This window comes from Protobothrops mucrosquamatus, unplaced genomic scaffold (assembly GCF_001527695.2).
Source record: "Protobothrops mucrosquamatus isolate PMUCROS unplaced genomic scaffold, P.Mucros_1.0 scaffold1154, whole genome shotgun sequence".
Classification (NCBI taxonomy): Eukaryota; Metazoa; Chordata; class Lepidosauria; order Squamata; family Viperidae; genus Protobothrops; species Protobothrops mucrosquamatus.
Window position 1 is genome coordinate 64,069 of NW_015387369.1, and position 20,348 is coordinate 84,416.

Sequence of the window (20,348 nt, forward strand, 5' to 3'; positions counted from 1 at the left end):
ACTGGCCTAAGGGGAAATTTTTAGCGGGGTTTTTAAAAAACAATTTTAAATTAATCAAAGGCCAAATCTAATATTTCATTTTAATTATGTTTTTTAACGATAGTATTGGGGTATTTTTGTATTTGTTTTTTATCAGGCTGTCAGCCGCCCTGAGTCCGTAAGGAGAAGGGCGGGGTAAAAATTCAATTAAATAAATAAATAAATAAATAAATAGATCTTACATTCCAGGTTCCTATGCAATATTGTTTTTTATAACATTGGACTTTACTTTCACCACCAGACACATTCACAGCTGAGCATCTTTTTGGCTTTGGCCTACTCTCTCTGGGTGAATTGTAATTTGTAATTGTCTTCCATTCTTCCCCAGTAGCACATTGGACACCTTCAGACCTGAGGGACTCATCTTCTGGCATATCTTTTAGCCTTTTGATACCATACATGGCAAGGATACTAGAGTGGGCTGCCATTTCCTTCTCCAGTGGACCATGTTTTGTCAGAACTCTTCACTATGACCTGCCCATCTTGAGTGGCCCAGCATGGCTTAGCTCATAGCTACTTTGATCTACGCAAGCCCCTTTGTCAGAAGGCAATGATCGCATCTATCCCCAATGGAATCCCATGCCACATTTTTGACATGGTTTGGAATAGCAATAGCAATAGTACTTAGGCTTATATACTGCCCATAGTGCTTTACAGCACTTTCTGGATGGTTTACAATGTCAGCATATTGCCCCCAACAATCTGGGTCCTCATTTTACCAACCTCGGAAGGATGGAAGGATGAGTAGCCTTGAGCCCTGTCAGGATCACACTCCAGGCTGTGGGCAGAGTTTGCCTACAATAGTATATTTATCCACCAGGGCACTAGGAATCAGTTACTACTGGTGGATGAATGCAGTTTTACTACTGACTAGTCCTCAAAACCATAATAGAGTCTGTCCATGTGATTGACTCAATTTTATGACTTTTTGCAGCAGTCATAAAGTGACCACTATTGTTAAGTGAATCCATAGTTCATTATGGAATATTTTTGCTGAAAACCAGAAATAAATGCCAATTTTTGGCAAAAACATAAATTGTGATCATGTAACTGATCAAATGCACTCAAAATGTAATGTGACCACAGGGGAGGGGGTGGCCATCAGAACTTTGGAACAGGCTTGTAAGTGGAGTGCGTTTTGATCGAAACTTTGAACAGTCATTAAGCAACCAGTCGTAAGTCAAGGACGACCTATACTTCTGCTTCTTTCCACACTTCTCACTATAATATTTTCTACTATAAGCCTGAAAGCATTTCTATGGCATGCTACCATGGTCTTGGCAGAAGACAGTTCTTTATAGCAGTAATTCTTCCTTTCCATTGCATTCTGGAAGATACACTTGCTTAATTCAGTTTCTTGGGAGACCTATGTCCTTGTCCTTTCCCTGTTTCTTCCATGAACTCAGTGATGTAAATCAAGAATGATTCAGGCTTAGAAAGTAATTGGTCCTATTGTCTACCATAAACCAGACTATTTTGTTGTTATTCATCATATGTGCTACATTCCTGATGTAGCAGTCAAGCAGTTTTGCCAGTTCTCGCTATACTCAAAATATACTTAATAGTCTGCTAGAGAAGCAAAACCTCTAAATGCTGGAACGTGTGCTGACATGACCCTATTTGGGTTTGGAGCATCCTTGTGTCACTCAGACAAGACACTTCATTTACTCTGCAGTTTGTTTTCAATAAAATTTGGAACAATGGAACCAGTTATCCAGATTCCCTTTTGTACTGGATATTTTCAAAAGAAAGCTAGACAGCTGTCTGTCTTGAGATATTTCTTATGGGTTCCTGCACTGAGCAAAAGGTTTTAACCTGAAACCTAAATGGCTCTTCTAACATGATTCAATGTAATCAAAATATTAAAGTACACTGTGATGATTCTGACAGCTAGCTACCAGCTTTAGTCTTTAAATATTATCTCATACAGCCCAAAGGTATTTAGGGCAATAAAAATGGAGGTCAATTTTCATTTCACAATCTCCCAGAGTGTTTTTTTTTTAATATTAAATCACCGTTATGAATAAGGTACTTTGCAAGCAATGGCCCTCTAATATGCAAGTGGAAGTGATCAAAAGAAGTAATATAGGATTAGCTACTGCAATGGATTCTTGAGTCAAAGTTAATACAAAATATAAGGCAGCAAATGCATTAAAAGATAATCAATTTGATCCATATTTCCCAAAAATCAAAGCCCACCTAGAAGCCACTATTAACCAGCTGTAGACTCCATGCCAAGAAAAGGAGGCTAAACTCTGAAATCAAAGTAGATGATGCTGCTTGGTCCCTTGATGGGCCAAACCTGGCTGTCCCTATTGCTTCTTCCGCCTCTTCTCACGAAGCAGCTGGCGATAGCACAAGCTCTTGGGATTGAGACCATAGGCTTGGAGCCTCTGGTAACTGAACTCTGAGCCTTTCATTCGTATCTTGGTGCCCAATACCAACCCCTTTCTGCCTCTCTTTTTTGATCTCTGAACTTGGGGGGGCACAGAACAAGAGCCATTTGAAACAGAAGCATCAAATTCTTTTCCTGTAACAGAATCTGTTGTGGTCTTGCAAAACAAAAGTCCTTCCTCCTCACAACCAGCACTAACCAGCTGTGTTTCTTCTGAAGAGTGCCCAAAACACTTGGTTTCCCTGCTCTTTTTTCTCTTCTTGGGCTGAGGCTGCTTTCCATCTTTTTCCATTCTGCAAAAAAAATCATGTGGCCAAATCAGATTCAGAGCATATAGAATAAAAAAAATCTAGTCTCAAGACAGCAGTACAAGTAAAGCATCAAAGACCCTTGGCTCAACATCAAAGATCCTCAGCTCACCCTCAAAGCTAAAGTTCTAAAGAAAGGAGAGAAAACAAAGTTTGTTTCTTCTCAGGGTCAAAATTTTCAGCTACATTAAGTAAAAGCAGATAGCAACTATACAAAGTGAGTAATGAAGAGAAAGGCTCCCATGATAGTTGGAAAAAGGATAGAAAGGAAAATCCCTCCCTGGGTAAATCTAATTGCTTTCATTTTCTTCAATATTACTTTCTAAACCTGAACTTTTGGAATTATTCTAGTTAATTATACAGGAAAAGAACTACTTTTCAGGCTGGATCAGCTACAGCCTAGGCCTCAGAGGACATACCCTATTCGAAGGGATTTGAGAATCTGTTTCTTCTTCCAAGCATCTTGGCTTTTCTTCGCATAGATCGCCTTCTCCTGCAACTCTTCTTTTTCTGATCTGTTCAGAAAACATGCAAATCCCTTTTCTTCTGAATCATCCCAGCACCATTTAGTATCTGGTGTAGGATGGGAGAGGAAAATGGCATGGAATAAGGGACTTTCTGAAATCTAGTTTTTAAAAGGCAGAAACCCAAAGAAATGGATAACTGACTTATAATTTGCCCTTATCTTATGGAAGGAAAATACAGGAATGCATATTTTCACACTTAGATCTTATTATTACAAGATTTCATTTTTTAAAAAAACCATTAAACACCCATGCCTTACTATATTTCATGTTATTAGATAATAAAGGGACATTATTAGGAATTCAAGACAAGATAGAGTTCTAAAAATATTTCTTTGTCCAATTTTAGTCCTACCATGTCTTGTTCTATGACTTTACTTCTTTGCCCCACCCAATACTTGCTGATTACTAGGCTTCTTTGCCCATTAACTACTAGCCTATGTAGTTAATTAACTACACAAACTAGTAGTTAACTAAGAAGCAATAGTAATACTATAAAATAGTAATATAATATTAATATAATATATAATGTAATATACAATATAATAGTAAAAAATAAAAAAGTAAAAAAGTAATATTAAGTAATTAACTAAGGAGAATTAATTAATCAGTGGAACAGCTTGCCTTCAGAAGTTGTAGTGTCACTGGAGGCTTTTAAGAAGAGTGGATAGTCACTTGTCTGAAATGGTATAAGGTCTCCTGCTTGAGCAGGGGGATGGACTAGATGACCTCCAAGGTCCCTTCCAAGTCTGTTATTTTGTTCTGTCCTAGTCCTTTTGGGCGGAGGAGGGGGAGCCAAGAAATGTTAGAGCCCAAGTCTCGATCTCCATGTCATGTTCTGGATTCCAGCCATTTATAAATAGCTCCTTTCTGCTTTATGTTGCTACCCCTCACCTGTACATGCAGGTCTTCCGTAGAGAACACCAGCGGTTCAGCTCTTTATCATCAGCAGTCAAAATCTTAAAAGAGAAAGACCATTGGTTTTTTTATGTTTCTTTTAGTGCAAAATGTATTCACTCTGAACCTTTTCCTACACTATGAAGAAAGCTGTCCTATGTTCTAGTATACAAAACGTTTACCTCTTCAGTTGACAGTCCATAGTTGCAGGGAACAACTGTGTGGTACTTAAAACGACAAGGAAGGTCACCTATCAGGTCCTCATATTCCAAGTGGTAGAACTCATCCAAATATTGTTCAAATGTCTTTGTTTCTGCAGAATTCAAGAGAATTAATGGAAGTCAAGATATGTTACTCTTTCAGATTCTGCCCATCCTTCTTTCTCTAGTTACATCTTCTTTGGACTATCTATAATACGTATCCCAAAACTTCCATAATTCTAATATCTGGATGATTCTACTTCCCTCCCCACACACCTTTGCTTTTTGTATTAGCAGCTTAGTGAATATTTCTAGGGAACTCAAATACCTTTATATTTCTATGGCATCTTGCTTGGTTGTAATAAAGACAGTATGCTCTGATAGATACCTAGCTACCGTGTTTCCCCGAAAGTAAGACCTACCCCGAAAAATAAACCCTAGCTTAATTTTTGAGGTGGGCCTAATATAAGCCCTACCCCCAAAATAAGCCCTAGTTTTGGAGTGAGGCACATGCCTAAAAATCAAGCTAGGGCTGGGGTGGGAGCTTACCATTGCAGCCAGGCCTCCAAAGGATTGACACTTGCCTTACCAACCCACTTCTGTGGCCAAAGGATCAAATTCATTCTGCAGCTGAGAATGGAGCTCCGGCCTGCATTTCGCAGTCAGAGGCCGTTCCGGAAGGTCTCTGGCTGCGAAATGCAGGCCAGAACTCAATTCTCAGTTGCAGAATGAAGCTGCTCCTTTAGCCACAGAAGAAGTGGACCAGCTGGGCGGGGCTGTCAATGCTACCGCTGCAAGAGGAGTGGAAAAGACACCCCTCCCTGAAAATAAGACCTGGTGCCTCTTTTGGAGGCAAAAAAAAAAAAAGGACTGGGTCTTATTTAAAAAAGCAGTATAATTTTAAATCAATCCTCACAAGCCTTGCCAATGACTCATTCAGAGAAAGTTTTCTCTCCAAATTCTTACCAGGATCAAATGGCTTTTTTTCCTGAGAGATGGTCTCTGCAAATGGTGACTTGCATTTCTTCTTCTCTAGAAGAGGAATCTTCAATTTCTTTTTCTTTTTGAAATGGGTTGGTTGCTGGGAGAAGTCATAATCTGCATCCATCTGAAGAGGTGGTGTGTAGAGGACAGCAAGGATGAGAAACACAGAGCCAGTCTCAAAGCCATAAACCCAAAGTTGGAAGCAGAGCCCCCTTACCCCAGGATTCACATAAGAAAGGCAAAATAACTCCCTTCTCAGACAAACAAAAAAACTGCTATCCACATTTTGTAACTCCCACCCATCTACCCATCGCCAGCATTTACCTAGACATCAAATTGAGCCCCTTGACTTTTTACCATAGAGAACCTAGACTGCTATACTTTGCATTTAAGAAACAATGCTTTTTCTTTTGAATCCTGAGGTTTGCAGCCCTCACAGAGGAACAAATACTGCACAAAAAGACTTCAGCAGGAAAGTCTATAGACTCAGTGAAAGACTAAGAAAAAAAATCAAGCCAAACCCACAGGTTCAATCACCCCTGATTCCTATACATCTCTGTTTTCGTTGAGTATCTTTAATCCTTTGAAGTATACATGGATTATACTGGCTGTAGACTATGGCTGTCCTTGGGTTTAATGTTGGTCTTCCAAATCTGGGGCATTACCTGCTGGCACTAGGCAGCTCTGGCTGTAGCGCAAAAGGGCCAGAAGACAACAGTTTCCCTTTCTTGTGCCATACACAGCTACAATTAAGAAGTCAACATACCACAAAGTCAAGGTCCTCACAGTGTGGTTGGTGATCTTCCTCCTGCTGCTGCTGCCACATTCCACCATCCCTTCCAGTCCAGTTGTCCCAATTCCATTCACCTGAATTTGGGGTATAGGAAGGGGGAAGAGAAAGAAAGTGTTTTTAAGCAATGATTCTGTAGCTCTTACTGGTTCTTCAACTTCATTTAGCCAATGAGGACACACTTGACACACTATAGAGTTCACTCTTCCTGTATTCAATGCATACTCACAGACTGATGTAGAATCTGGATAAAAAAACACTACATCTTAAATGTCATTTAGCGTAATTCCATTCTTTCGTTTAAACTTTTCAGTGTTCTAAATCTATTCTAGGGATGTCCTGCATAATAAATAGCAATGTGCACCAATTAGTCCTAAAAAATTCATGCTCCAAATGGCTCCTATTCTTCTATGTCCTAAGTCAGGGGTATCAGACTACTGGCCCACAGGCTGGATGCATCATGTGGAAGCCACGCCCACCCCAGCTCCGGCAAGGGGGATGCGGCGAGTTTGACACCCCTGTCCTAAGTCATTGGGGTTTTTTACTTATATATATGGTTAATGATATCCCCAATTCTCCAAGCAACTTTCTGTCAAAGTGATCTTCTTCTTCTTCTTTTATGACTTGTGGACTTCAACTCCCAGAATTCCTCAGCTTATAAATGTCTTGTGTGCCAGTGTGGTCAGATGGTTATGTGATTGGTTGTTTGTTTGGAGCTATATTTATATTTATATTTAAATTCTGAGCAGTTGATTGGTTCTCTTGTTGATTGATAAACAATTCCCAAAATACTGTTTTTTCATATGAATAGCAACTTTTCCTCGCTCCAAGATGTCCCAACATACCGTCACTTCCTTCTTCAGTTTCAAATTGTGGTTTCTCTTCCTCACCAACTCCATAGTATTCATCCCCAAAATAATTCTAGATAATGAAAAGGTAACATTTAGCATTCTTAAAGCCACATTTTTCTTCCCCATTTGAGTTTTTTAAACAAAAAAGTATAGCTGATTGAAACTGTTTTGCAGTGCCTGCTCTCTGCAATGCTTATAACTCATGAACTGTGCACAGAGCCTAAGGAAAGAGTGTCAAACTGTCGGCCTGCGGGCTGGCTGCGTCACGCTGAAACCGCACGCACCCCGTTGCCAGCAATGGAGAAAAAGTCGCAATATGTCGCAACACGTCATGCGACGTGAGTTTGACACTCTTGGCCTAAGGGCTCCTAATTGTGTTGAAGGGTTGCCTCATATGGCTAAGGCAAGAAACCCCTCCCTCGAGACAGACATGATCTGTAACTGATTGGATGCTGCAATTGCTTATCTTTGCAGCAGAAGCTCATATGCAATCAGCATGACAGCAATTAGAGCTTTTAATATAATTGGGGATCCACAATTTTTTATCAAAATATAAACATGCTAATATATTAAATTGGCAATAATAAACTGCATTTATTTTCCTTTACCTTATTTACTCTATACCTTTATTCTTATTTATCTTTACCTTTTACTTATTTACTTTTAGCTTTACTTATTTACCTTTACTCTTATTACCATGTTGACCCGGACTTAGGGGACAGTAGCAATTGTGAATACGTCCAGATGACCCCGCTCTCTCTGGCCATTTGCAGAACCATGAATACAAGGTCATGAAAGGACAGCAAAGGAAATACCCAACATTCTAACCCACCCGGGAACATATGGTGTCTTGGGGAAATACCCAAACCACCCAAAAGGGAACATATTAGCTACTTCTGCTTTCTTCCTTCTTATCTACAGTGTGCCAGCCTTAAAGGGCAAAGTCTTTATGTTATGTGTGTCAGCTTTGCTGGGTGAATTGCTTATGTAACCAAAGTAGGTATAAAAATAAGGCTTTTTCGACATTTAGGGCTTTTTCTCTTTTTAGAGAAGCCCGTCTTTGTTCAGCTGAATAAACACGTAACTCTTGAAGGCAACTTCTAGTTTCCTGTATTTTTTATCAAGCAAAACCTCAGAACCTGCATATCAACCAAGCAAAAATACTATTTACATAGTTAATGCTTTTGTAACTAATTAGAGGGGCCCATCCCTACAGAAACAAATAATTGCACCTATAAATCTCACCAACTTCTATCCAAACTGTATCATCATCATCATCATCATCATCATCATCATCATCATCATCATCATCATCATCATTATTATTATTATTATTATTATTATTATTATTATTATTGCACCACCATGGCTTTTAATCATGTTCCTAGCTCTAAAAGGGACCATTTTCCTAAAAGTGACTGGTTTTGTTCCCAAAGAATAACTTCACAATATCCACTCAGAGTTGCTTGGAACTACGAGATGGGTGGCAAATAAATTTGATAATAATAATGACTGATGATAATAATAATCAAGGCATATCCTGCCATGGCTTGATTCGCAAACCCTGCTTACAGCCAGACAAGAAGCAACGGGGAAGGAGTGGGTTGGAATGAAAGGGAGGGGGTAATAGAATGCAAGAGCACTGACTTCGAGATGAGACATACCAGCGTTCCAAGGTCACTGGCTGGGAAAGTTCATCAGAGTCTGTTTCCCAAATAAATTGAACATAATTGATTGGATGGAATAAAGTGACAATGGGATGGCCAGGGAAAAGGGGAACGTTTAACTATGTTACCATTAGAATTTGTTTCCCTACTTTCGTATCCATTTCTGCTCAGTAAATTATATTATTGGAAACAAAAAATGGCCTAGGAGTCTTTATTTGCTGCATGCACTGAGTGGGACGGTTGACATTAAGACAATTCTCACAGTAATACTGTCAGAATCCAATTATATTTCATTTCTAGTTATCGACTATGGAAAACCCCATTTCTGCCCTCTCTGGATTCTGTCATACTACGAAGGGGAAGGGGGATGAGCAAAGGGGTTTTATGGCTCTCCCTTCATTAAAATTTCAAAGGGACTGAATGTGGATCTCACCAAGAGGACTGACCATAACAATATGGCCCATCAGCTTTCATCTACTACTCTCTGAAGTCTCCCTTCTGCCCGTCGAGAGGAAAAAGGGGTGGAAATGTAACGCCTGGGATTGTCGATTGAAGGACGGTGGAGTGGGGGCTGCTTGGGAACACTTAAAACCTTGAATGGTAGGGGTTGGCCCCAGATCCTGTCTAGAACGCCTGCAACCATCTTCTCTTAATAAAGATGCCTGTTGGAAGAGATATTTCAAGAGTGCTGTCTTCTTAAGATGTAAAGTGGGGTGGGTCCTTACATTAGACAGGATCTGCAAAATTAGTCCACCTGGAAGGGAGAACCTTGCCGGGGGGGAGGGGGGCTTTGCAAAAATTACCATGTCAGACGACGGAGCAGGGAAGGGAGAAAACTCCCCGGAAAGGGAGCCGCTGCCCCGACTGAAGCCCTGCCAGATGTCGGGATCTGAGAGGTCAGATTCCTCAGGAGAAGAGGTGGTGGAGACACATAACCACAAACCTCGGTGGTCAATGGGCGTTGCAAAGAAAGGCGAGTAGGAAAGGAAATCAAGAAAGGTGACCCTGAGACGGGGGGCCAACCAACCAGAATGGAAGCAGGAGATGGGGAAATCCCTGCAAGCAAGTGAAGAGGAAGGGAGCTGGGCACCGTACTCGGGCTGGATCCTAGAGAAAGCTGATGAAGAGAACCCTCAGCTCCCTAGGAGAGGAGAATTCTGAGCCCTACGGCCACACCAGCTCCCGGAGCTGCAACTGGAGAGACACCGAGGGGGAAGTGGAACCTGCAGACCCGGGGATCCCACTCCCCGCCGACCCGCAGATGGCAATCTGGATGGAAGACACCACCAACAACAACAAAGGCACCGATCCATTCAAAGACTCCCGCCGCTGGATGTGAGATTCAAGGGGGAGCCGACACGCTTGGGGTTTTTCCTAACCCAAGTCCTCAGCTACATGGAGGAATACGGGCGGCACATCCCCAGCGACAAAGCCCGTATCCGGATCATGCAATCTGCGCTGGACGGGCCGGCCGCAGATTGGGTGGTGAACTTGCACGACTCCAATGCCCCAGAACTCAACGACTTCAACCGTTTCATGTCCTCTCTGAGAAGGCAATTTGAGGACCCCTTGGCTGATCGCAAAGCCCGTGAAAGGATAAAAACGATGAGGCAAGGCAAACGCCCGGTAGCCGAATATACGCAAGAATTCCGGGCCATTGCCAGCAAACTGAACTGGCCAGAAGACATCCTCCTTAGCCACTTCAAAGACGGACTAAACTACAACCTATATGACGCTTGCCTGCCCCGAGGGGACCCACACCAACTTGATGAATGGTACGTCCTGGCAGAGGAAGCAGAGATCGACCTACTGAAGAGGCACCGCCGAGGAAAACAATGGAGCCGCTCACTGCCTGAGTTGACACGTGAACCAGTGAAACCATCGGCTACAGCCAAGAAGCAAATGGGGTGTTTCAAGTGTGGGAGAGAGGGGCATCAGGCTGTAGAATGCTGCTCAAAAGCCCCCCAGCACAACCCAGACAGATCACTGGCCAGCAGATCCGGGAAGTCTCCAGCTAAGCCAAAAGAACCTGCCATGAGAGTGATGGAGGCTGTGGAACTCCCTACCTCTGTCCATCGTGGGGAAGGAACTCCAGCCTACACCGCATGGCCGGTGGATGCCTCAGACGACAGCTCGGAGTGCGAACCCCTGGTAAGTGGACCCATCGCACCCATCCTCAAGACATTGACTATATTAATTCCCCCCATGCCCGAAGCCGTGAAGGTGAAAGCCTTAATAGACTCTGGCTGCACCCGCTAACTCATTAGCCCGACGCTAGTGGGGAATCTGGGCATTCCGTCGAGGAGACTGGAACAACCAATCACATTTGACCAGTTAGATGGGTCCATAGCAGAGGGGGGGTGCCAGCTACCCTAGCCACTTTACCAATACACCTCTCCCTGGGCAAACATGAGGAAGACATAACATTTGTAGTGACCCCAGGCATGGAATGCCCAATGATCCTAGGGATGGAATGGTTAAAGAAATGGAACCCCTGGGTGAATTGGAGGATGGCAGAAATCAATTTCCCGAAAGGGGACCCTATGGACTTAAAATCCCAAGGGGAGCTACCAAAATTAAGAACGGAAAAAGCATCCATGGGAGAGGAAAAGGGACTACCAGAAATACCAGAAGAATACAGAGATCTTGCTGAAGTTTTCAGTGAGGAGACTGTGCCATTGAATTCAAGCCTGGGTCAACCCACAGACTGTGCCATTGAATTCAAGCCTGGGTCAAAACTCCTGAAGCCCAGGCTATACTCCATGAGCCCAAAGGAGAAGGAGGAAATGGAAAGATTCATAAAGAAAAACCTAGAAAGGGGGTTCACTGAGCCAGCCAAGCCTAAAGTGGCCGCCCCGGTCCTCTTTAGAGAGAAAAAGAACGGCTTTTTACGCTTATGCGTGGATTATAGGCTCCTGAATACAATCAGTGAAAACAACCTATACCCCCTGCCCCTCATGAAGGACATGTTGTCACACCTCTCGAAAGGGATTTTTTTTTTTTTTACTAAACTAGACCGAAGGGAAGCTTACTATTGTGTGAGAATTAAGGAAGGGGATGAATGGAAGACCGCATTTAACTGTCCCATGGGGTGCTACCAATTCAAAGTCTTGCCATTTGGATTACAAGGGGCCCCCGCAGTATTTATGCAATTAATCAATGACGTTCTAAGGGAGCACCTATTTAAGGGGGTCCTGGTTTACTTAGATGGCATTCTTATCTTCACCGAATCAAAAGAGGAACATGTCAACCTAGTCACAGCGGTTTTAAAGAAACTGCGAGCCGCCCATCTATATGCCAAACTCTCAAAATGCGAATTCTACCAGGAAAGGATAGACTACCTAGGTTATTGCATATCCCCACAGGGCATTGAAATGGACCCAGAGAAGGTCAGAGCAGTATTGGAATGGGCACCACCCCGCACAAGAAAGCAACTGCAAAGTTTCCTGGGCTTCGCAAACTTTTACCGCCAATTCATCCCCTCATTTGCCCAGATAGCTCTGCCCCTCACGAACTTACTAAAAACGGAGGGAGCATCCTCAGTAAAACCTAGCCAGCCACTAACATGAACAATGGAGTGCCAAGCGGCATTTGAGAGATTAAAGAGACTTTTCTGCTGAACCAGTACTGAGGCACCCAGACATGGATAAGCCCTTCGTAATACAGGCGGATGCAAGTGATGTGGCAGTGGGGGCTGTACTATTACAAGAAAACGATGAAGGGGTATTGCAACTCTGTGCGTATACATCCAAGAAACTCACTAAAACGGAACAGCGCTGGCCTGTGTGGGAGAAAGAAGCATACGGGATACATTGGTCATTACTCACGTGGCGCCAGTTCCTTGAAGGCAACAAAATCCCTTTCCAGGTGTGGACAGACCACAAAAATCTGGAAGATTTGAAAACACCCAGGAAGCTCAACCCCAAGCAAGCCCGCTGGTCCCAGCATTTTCACCAATTCCACTTTACACTCAAGCATTTGCCGAGAGGAAAGAACTTCCTGGCAGATGCACTATCTCGCATGCCCCAATATAACAGTACGCGAGCCAACGACTCTAAACCGATGATGGTAGAATCACAACTGGCAGCACCAGTAACCACCAGAGCCCAAGCTAAATTAAAACCACAGCTGGGCAGCCAAACTGGAATTGAATTCCGGAAAAGTTTGGAAACAGATGTATGGTTCCAGAAAAATAAACACGTGTGCACAATAAAAGACAGGGTGCCTTGGGTGGGGGAAAAGTTATATATACCAACAACCCAAAGAGTCACATTCCTGCAGCTTTGCCACGACACAAAATCAGCAGGGCATTTTGAATTTGTAAAAACATTACACTTAATTAAACGGCAATTTTGGTGGCCATCCATGAAAAAAGACATAGAAAGTTAAGTGGCGAGCTGCCCAAAGTGTGCAACTGCAAAGAGATTGCAAAGGAAATCGCCCGGACTGTTACAAACAGTGGCAAATCCCTCAGCCCCCTGGAGGGAAATAGCCATGGGTTTTATAGTGGAATTACCAGAAAGCAATGGGAATACTGTTGTCTGGATGGTCACGGACTTGTTTTCCAAACAGGTGCACTTTATCCCTTGCCAAAAGATTCCCACCGCAAAAAGCCTTAGCGAAACGTTTCATCCAGCATATTTACAGATTGCATGGGGCACCCCAATGCATCATATCTGATAGGGGAGTGCAATTTACGTCTGCATTTTGGAAGGAATTTTTATCCCTCTTAGGGACCACTTAGGGACTGATATCTAGCCATCACCTGCAGTCGAATGGACAAGCGGAACATTCAAACTCAGTACTTGAGCAATATTTAAGATGCTTTATTAATTTCCAGCAAACGAATTGGATGGACCTACTCCCTTTTGCAGAAGTTGCCTACAATAATGCAGTCCACTCCAGCACAGGTTACACTCCTTTTCAAATAGCTACCGGTCAAAGTTTCAACCCCATGCCAGAACTAACCCCAAACGAACTGGCGATCCCATCATTGAAAGAATGGATGGAACAATTACAAAACACCTGGCCAATAGTTAGAAAAGCACTAGATGAAGCTAGGCAGGCATACAAAGCACAAGCCAATAAAAAAAGGGTTGAGCCTACACCATTCATTATAGGAGAAATGGTGTAGTTATCTACAAAATATCTAAAATCCCTACAATCCTGTAAAAAACTTGGACCAAAATATATAGGGCCTTTTCCAATTAAAAGAATCATAAACCCAGTAACAGTAGAATTAGAATTACCCAAAAATCTCAGGCAAATACAACCAATTTTTCATTGCAGTTTGCTGAAAAGAGAGCATCAGTCACCTTTACGGCCAAAAATCCCCACCACCACCACCTCCAATCATGGTGGAAGGCGAACAACACTTCAAGATAAAGGAAATCCTAGATTCTAGGAGATATCATGGGACAACCCAATACTAGTAGCATGGAAACACCTCCCCGCCTCACAAAACGAGTGGGTCCATAAACGTCATGTCAGAGCCCCGAAGCTATTAAAGAAGTTTCATACAGAGTATCCTAACAAGCCAGACTAACTTTTATACCTGTTTTGTTTTCTTTTCAAGTGGATCTCTCTTATTTTTAAGGGGGCAGGATGTCAGAATCCAATTATATTTCATTTCTAGTTATCGACTATGGAAAACCCCATTTCTGCCCTCTCTGGATTCTGTCATACTACGAAGGGGAAGGGGGATGAGCAAAGGGGTTTTATGGCTCTCACTTCCTTCAAAGGGACTGAATGTGGATCTCACCAAGAGGACTGACCATAACAATATGGCCCATCAGCTTTCATCTACTACTCTCTGAAGTCTCCCTTCTGCCCGTCGAGAGGAAAAGGGGGTGGAAATGTAACGCCTGGGATTGTTGCTGGAAGGACGGTGGGGTGGGGGCTGCTTGGGAACACTTAAAACCTTGAATGGTAGGGGTTGGCCCCAGATTCTGTCTAGAACGCCTGCAACCATCTTCTCTTAATAAATATGCCTGTTGGAAGAGATATTCCAAGAGTTCTGCCTTCTTAAGAGGTAAAGTGGAGCAATGATGATGTCTATAGAGAAAGAACTAGAAAAGAAGCCAGGAGAAAGTCTGGCTCAAGAAGCACTGGCATCATCTCAGGGTGGAGCAGGTGCCCAACCTGCTAGGGCAGTGGTGGCGAACCTATGGCATGGGTGCCAGAGGTGGCACTCAGAGCCCTCTCTGTGGGCACACGCGCCGTCGCCCCAGTCCTAGGCCTTCAGCTGGGTTTTATAAAACCTTTTCGCTTTAGGCCTCCACCGCTATGTGCAAAAAAAAAAAAGGTTCAATCAATCAGTCAATTTCAACTTCTCGTGGGGAAAAAAAGATCTTGCAACATTGGAATCGATTGATTGAACTTTTTAGTCCCACCCAGTCTGCCGTTACCACTGCAGCCAAGCCCACCCAATGGGCCACACCTACCCAATTGGCCACACCCAGCCAATGGGCCACACCCACCCGGCACCCGACGATGCATAAGTGGGTTTTGGGTTGCAGTTTGGGCACTTGGTCTCTAAAAGGTTTGCCATCACTGTGCTAGGGCATGGCCGAAAGCCGAAAAGCCAGAGCAGCAACTCACAGCTCCTAAAGAACGGACAGGAGATGCCCCAATCCCAGAGGCCGAAGACCTGGTGGTCAGCTGGGGTGGGGAAGTCAATAGAAGCCGAGGAGTTCCTTCCCCCCCCCAGAGGTTAACGAGGTATGAGGAACTGACAGAAGGCGAGCAGCTGAATGGGACAATTGGAAACGTCTGGTCAGCATCTGAAGCCTGACTATGGTGCAGCTAAGAGAAATTCAGAGGGATGGAAATTCATGTAGTGTTAAAGCAGAAGGACGTCACCCAAGCATTGGGGACCACCACCCCCAGCAGTCACTCTTGCTACTACTCCTCCTCTCCAGCCAGTGGTCCCAGCACCAACTGGGGTTCTGCCCCAGGGATTTTCCTGGTCCATGAGGAGCGCCAGCCACCCACCTTCATGGCTTGCTTCGACAGGCACCCGAACCGCCTAGCCCACTTCTTGGCTCAGGCTTGGCACAACATGGAGCACTACAGAGTGATATATCCAGACGATGTTACCTAGGTCTGTACAATCATTGACAACCTGGAGGCCGCCTCGGAATGGCTGGTGTCATTGCATGTCGAGGATGCTACGGAGCTGATCGACCTTGATACTTTCAGGCCGGCCTCACAAGAGTACTTTGGGGACCCTGTGGCAGCCTGTCGTGCATAAATCCGCATCTATGCCTTGAAGCAGGGGCAACAACCAGTGACGAAGTATATCCAAGACTTCCGTCAACTCGCCAGTCACCTAGGGGACAGGTTTAAGCACCTACTGTCACCCGCTTCAGAGAGGGACTGAATAAGGACTTATACTGCCTGTCCTGAGTAGAGCTATGAACTCTGTGGGCATGGTATTGCGTGGCCAATGAGGTGGAGATTGATGTAATGGAGTTTCATGAGAATACAGGACAGGAGAGTTGCTGCTGCTGCCCAGCTGAGAGGTGAGGAGCTCAGAGGAAGAGGGAGTGTGCCCTCTGTCGAAATGGGAAAGCCACATCCGAGCCCTACTGGATGTTTCTGCTGTGACAAGAAGGGCCACTCAGCAGCTGAGTGTCTCATGCCACGCCCAATGTTAAAGACTTGGACTCATCTAGAAACCATTCAATTCATCGTAGCCCCTGAGATGACTGATGCAGGGTCTTAGGTTTAGGGTAGTGAAGAAAGTGGAACTCCTCCATTAATTGGGATGGAAATGGATGACGGATGCTGCGGAAAGACAACAGCCGAGAGGCAATAGTGTAAGTGTTAAAGAGCTGCCACAAGCCTACAATTGAGAAAGCGAAAGCAAACACTGTCAATAAACTTGTATGTGTACAATGATCTCCACCTCTCTTGAGCCACAGGAGCAGAGTTTTTCAGTCAATGGTATCTTTTTATACTTGCTGTACAGGACGACCGATGGAAGCGTATGGTAGCAATGCAAGCGAAAATGCTTTGCGGTGGTTTGCTGACTCCAACTGGCTAAGATAACTGGTGGGAGTAACAACATATCTAATAGTCTGGAGCCAGAAACAGCGGAGCTAACCCTAAGTCCACTTGCCTCTCAATGTCTTCTACCCTTTGTCACAAGATTTGTTTTGCTTGGTTGCAGTCCAATTTGAGTATTGAGGCTGGGGAGAAGCCTAGTTTGGCAAGGTTGGACTCGATTGCCTTGATCCATGATGAGGAAAATTTGTCTTGCAGGATTAATGAAGCAAGACCTTGCAGAAAGAAATTAAGCTTTAGCCAGATATTTAAAGAAGCTATACAGATTCTTGTTTCAAATTTTATCAACCCTGTCTAGAGGCAAAGAAGTGCATTTGAGACATAGTGTGGCATCTGGAGAATTGTTCTAATAAATTTGGACTGAATTCTTTCCAATGGTGTGAAACACGAACCTGAGGGTCCGAGCAAGGTACCGTAGAGAAGCTGTGATAGCACCTTGGCCAGAAAGAGCTTAATTGCAGCTGGAACACAGTGTCCTTCCTTTGTGTGGAAAAAACTGAGGATGGCATTTGCTGATCTTTGGCCAGAGACAGCCGCATATTCTCCATGTGCTTTTCTTGAGCTAGTGGCATGAATGATCACTCCTAGGTACTTAAAGGTGGTTACCTGCTCTATATTATGACTATTAAGATACCATGAGTAGAGTTTTGGCCTTTTTGCAAAAGACATAATCTTTGTTTTCTCGTAATTTATGCCCAGTTTATTGTAATTACAACACTGGACTAGGCTCTTTTAAGGCTACTGGTGTCCTGGAGAGGATCACAGCGTCATCTGCATAGAGCAGTAGGACGATGCTTCAGTCACCTATTTTGGGGGGCAGACTGTGCTATTGAAACTGTGCCCAGGGCTGAATTGCCAAAGCTAAAGTTGTATTCAATGATGCCCAGGGAAATGGAGAAACTCTGAGAGTTTGTGGACAAGAACCTGGCCTGTGGCTTTATTCAGCCGGTAAAGTCATGAATGGCAGCCCTAGTACTCTTCAAAGAAAAGAAAGATGGGTCTCTTAGGTTGTGGTATGAATGCATACCACTTCCCCTTGATGAAGGACATGTTGGGACACCTCATGAAGGGGAGGATGTTTACAAAATTGGACTTAAGAGAGGCGTATTGCCAGGTAAGGATCAGGAAGGGTGATGAATGGAAGGGGACATTCATCTGCCCATTGGACTGTTACCAGTTCTGAGTGATGCCATTTGAACTGCATGGGGCCCCGGCCATCTTCATGCAACTGATAAATGAGGTGCTACATGAACATCTATATAAAGGAGTCCTAGTATACTTAGATGACATTTTGATCTATACCAAAATGATGAAGGAGCTGTCAAGATTGAACTGCTACAATGCCTATTAACTTCATCATCTTGCCAAAAAAAGGGAGGAGGGAATGGAATAGAAAGGAATGTCAAGAAGCCATTCACAGACTGTGAGAGCCTGCACCAAGTCAAGGTCACTGTCGCAGGTTCTCAATGGAGAAGTGAACTGTTCCCATAACAAAAAGAAATATTGCTATTGGACAAGGTGAACGCCTGGTTGGTGGAGAAGCGGGAATCTAATGTTTAACTAAACTTTTTATGAGAGAAATCTCAGAGTTGGTTTTGCTTCTTCAGTTCTGAGATGCTGTACCCAATAAAATTATGCCTGCTGGGACTTAATTGCCTTGAGGATTCCTTTTGTTGGGTTCACTAGTGGGATTGTTGACATTAAACCAATTCTCCTTAACCTTCACGTTATGAATGCAGCCTACTCAAACATCTCCAAGAGAGCTGTAACATAGTGATGTCAGAAACCGAGAAAAAAGCCAAGGCTGCAGGGAAGCCCGGGATGATCCCTTCCCATGAAGTGCTGGCAACAATCCCAGAGGACTCCGGAATGCAGCCAGTGGTGATATCGTCCAAGGTGAGAGACGAGAAGTCAGAGCAGGTGCCAGCATAAGGAAAAGGAGTCATGGCAGGATACCTCCACCCGGTCCAGAAAGCCCAATGGACGAGGGGCATGAGAAAAGCTGCTGAGATAGAGTTTCCCATGATCCCGCTGGGAACTATGATAACCCGAATAGTCAAGTGGAAGGCCAGGAGGGCTGCTGAGTGGGAAGAGCCAATAGAGTGGAAGCCCCCAACCATGGCTTGCACCCCTTCGATGGAGCAACTAAGGGAGAAGTTTGGTGGGATGGAGATGTAGAGAGTGACACCCGTGAAATTGCCAACCTGAGCAGCCGGCCAAGCATTGATCACCTTGTCCCCCTCTCTGCCTTATCTGATGATACTGGGGCTTGTGCGGCAGGGGGCAGCAGAAGCCGTGGAAGCAGTGGCCCTCCCAGCGGCTGCTGGATGACCCCTAGTGATCCCTCTGGCAGTGAACCCAAGCTCATGCCACCCCGCAGGTGGTGGGGTGCCAACAGGTTAGGTGTTGTTCTGGGACAACTGTGAGCCCCCACCTTGGAAAGCCACGTTTGATGGTCGGCCAGAGAAATTCACCAACTTCCTGAACCAGGTATGGAACTACCAACTGGATTGGTATGGAGCAGATTTCCCTGACGGGGGGGGGGACATCATGAACGCCATTACCGCAAACCTGGAGAAAGCCACCGAGTAGGTGGTGGCACTTCATGACGAGAGAGTTCTAGAACTGGGAGATGTAGATGCCTTCCTGGAGGGGCTCTAGGCTAGGTTCATAGAGCCCACACAGGCCAGCCGGGTGGAATCCGGAATCCATTCCATAAAGCAGAGAAGTTGATCAGTAGCTGAGCACATTCAGAAGTTCTGCAGCCTGACTGGAAGACTAAGAGGGTGGTTGGAGCACTTACTGGTCTATCACTTCTGAGATGGATTAAACAGGAACCGTATCAGAACTGCTTGCCCCAGGGGATCCCAGATGACCTCCATGCATGGTATCAGCTGGCTACCATGGTAGCCAGGTAGCCAGGTATCTGTTGGAGTACAGACAGCATTCAGCATTCAGCGCAAGAAAGCTGTCCCTGCTGAGGCCAAGAGAAGTGCCTGTCAATGTGCAGGGAAGGAGGAACCTCTCCGTCAGTTGCTAGAGAGGGCCAGCATCGCCCTGCAGGGGCCTGCTTCCAATGCAGAAAGGAGGGCCATTGGGTTGCTACCTGCCTAGTCCCCAGCATGTATCGATGCAGAGAGCCCAAGCCAGCCTAGGCCAAAGAAGACACTGAAAAATACAAAGAAGACGCAGGTGGCGCAATAAGTCATGAAGGTCTCCCCTTGTCCAATGAAGGGAAGGGAACTCCAACTCCCTGCAAGCCTGGCCCAGTCTTCTATGAATAGCAACAGCTAGGGGGATGATGACCCAATGATAAGTGGAGCCATCACCCCATTGACTGCCCAAATAGAGGTTTTAGTGCCCCAGTTAGGAGCAAGGGGGAGCTTTACCACCTTGTTAGATTCAGGGAGCACTTGCTGCTTAGTCAGCATGCAGACAGTGGAAAAATTGGGGCTAAGACTTAAGAGACAGAAACAGCCCATGAAATTCGAGCAAGTGGATGGTTCACTCATGGTGGTATGTGTGCCTGCAACCTGCCTAATGGAGCCAGTGAGCTTAAAGGTAGGGTGCCATGAAGAGACTATTCAGTTTATCGTAATCCCAAAGATGGCAGAGACCATAATATT

General features: G+C 44.6%; 1 protein-coding gene across 1 annotated transcript in view; it reads right to left on the minus strand.

Moving 5' to 3' along the window:
• Nucleotides 1–827: 827 nt before the first annotated feature.
• Nucleotides 828–20,348, minus strand: part of KRI1 (KRI1 homolog) — an 87,535-nt gene continuing 68,014 nt past the window's right edge. The window contains exons 13-19 of the mRNA XM_015820639.1: nt 6,983–7,058; nt 6,114–6,214; nt 5,330–5,471; nt 4,346–4,476; nt 4,161–4,225; nt 3,162–3,257; nt 828–2,727 (exon numbers count right to left, since the gene is read on the minus strand). Of these exons, the coding sequence (XP_015676125.1) occupies nt 2,352–2,727; nt 3,162–3,257; nt 4,161–4,225; nt 4,346–4,476; nt 5,330–5,471; nt 6,114–6,214; nt 6,983–7,058 (987 nt within the window). The 3' untranslated portion in view covers nt 828–2,351. The remainder of the gene's footprint in view (nt 2,728–3,161; nt 3,258–4,160; nt 4,226–4,345; nt 4,477–5,329; nt 5,472–6,113; nt 6,215–6,982; nt 7,059–20,348) is intronic.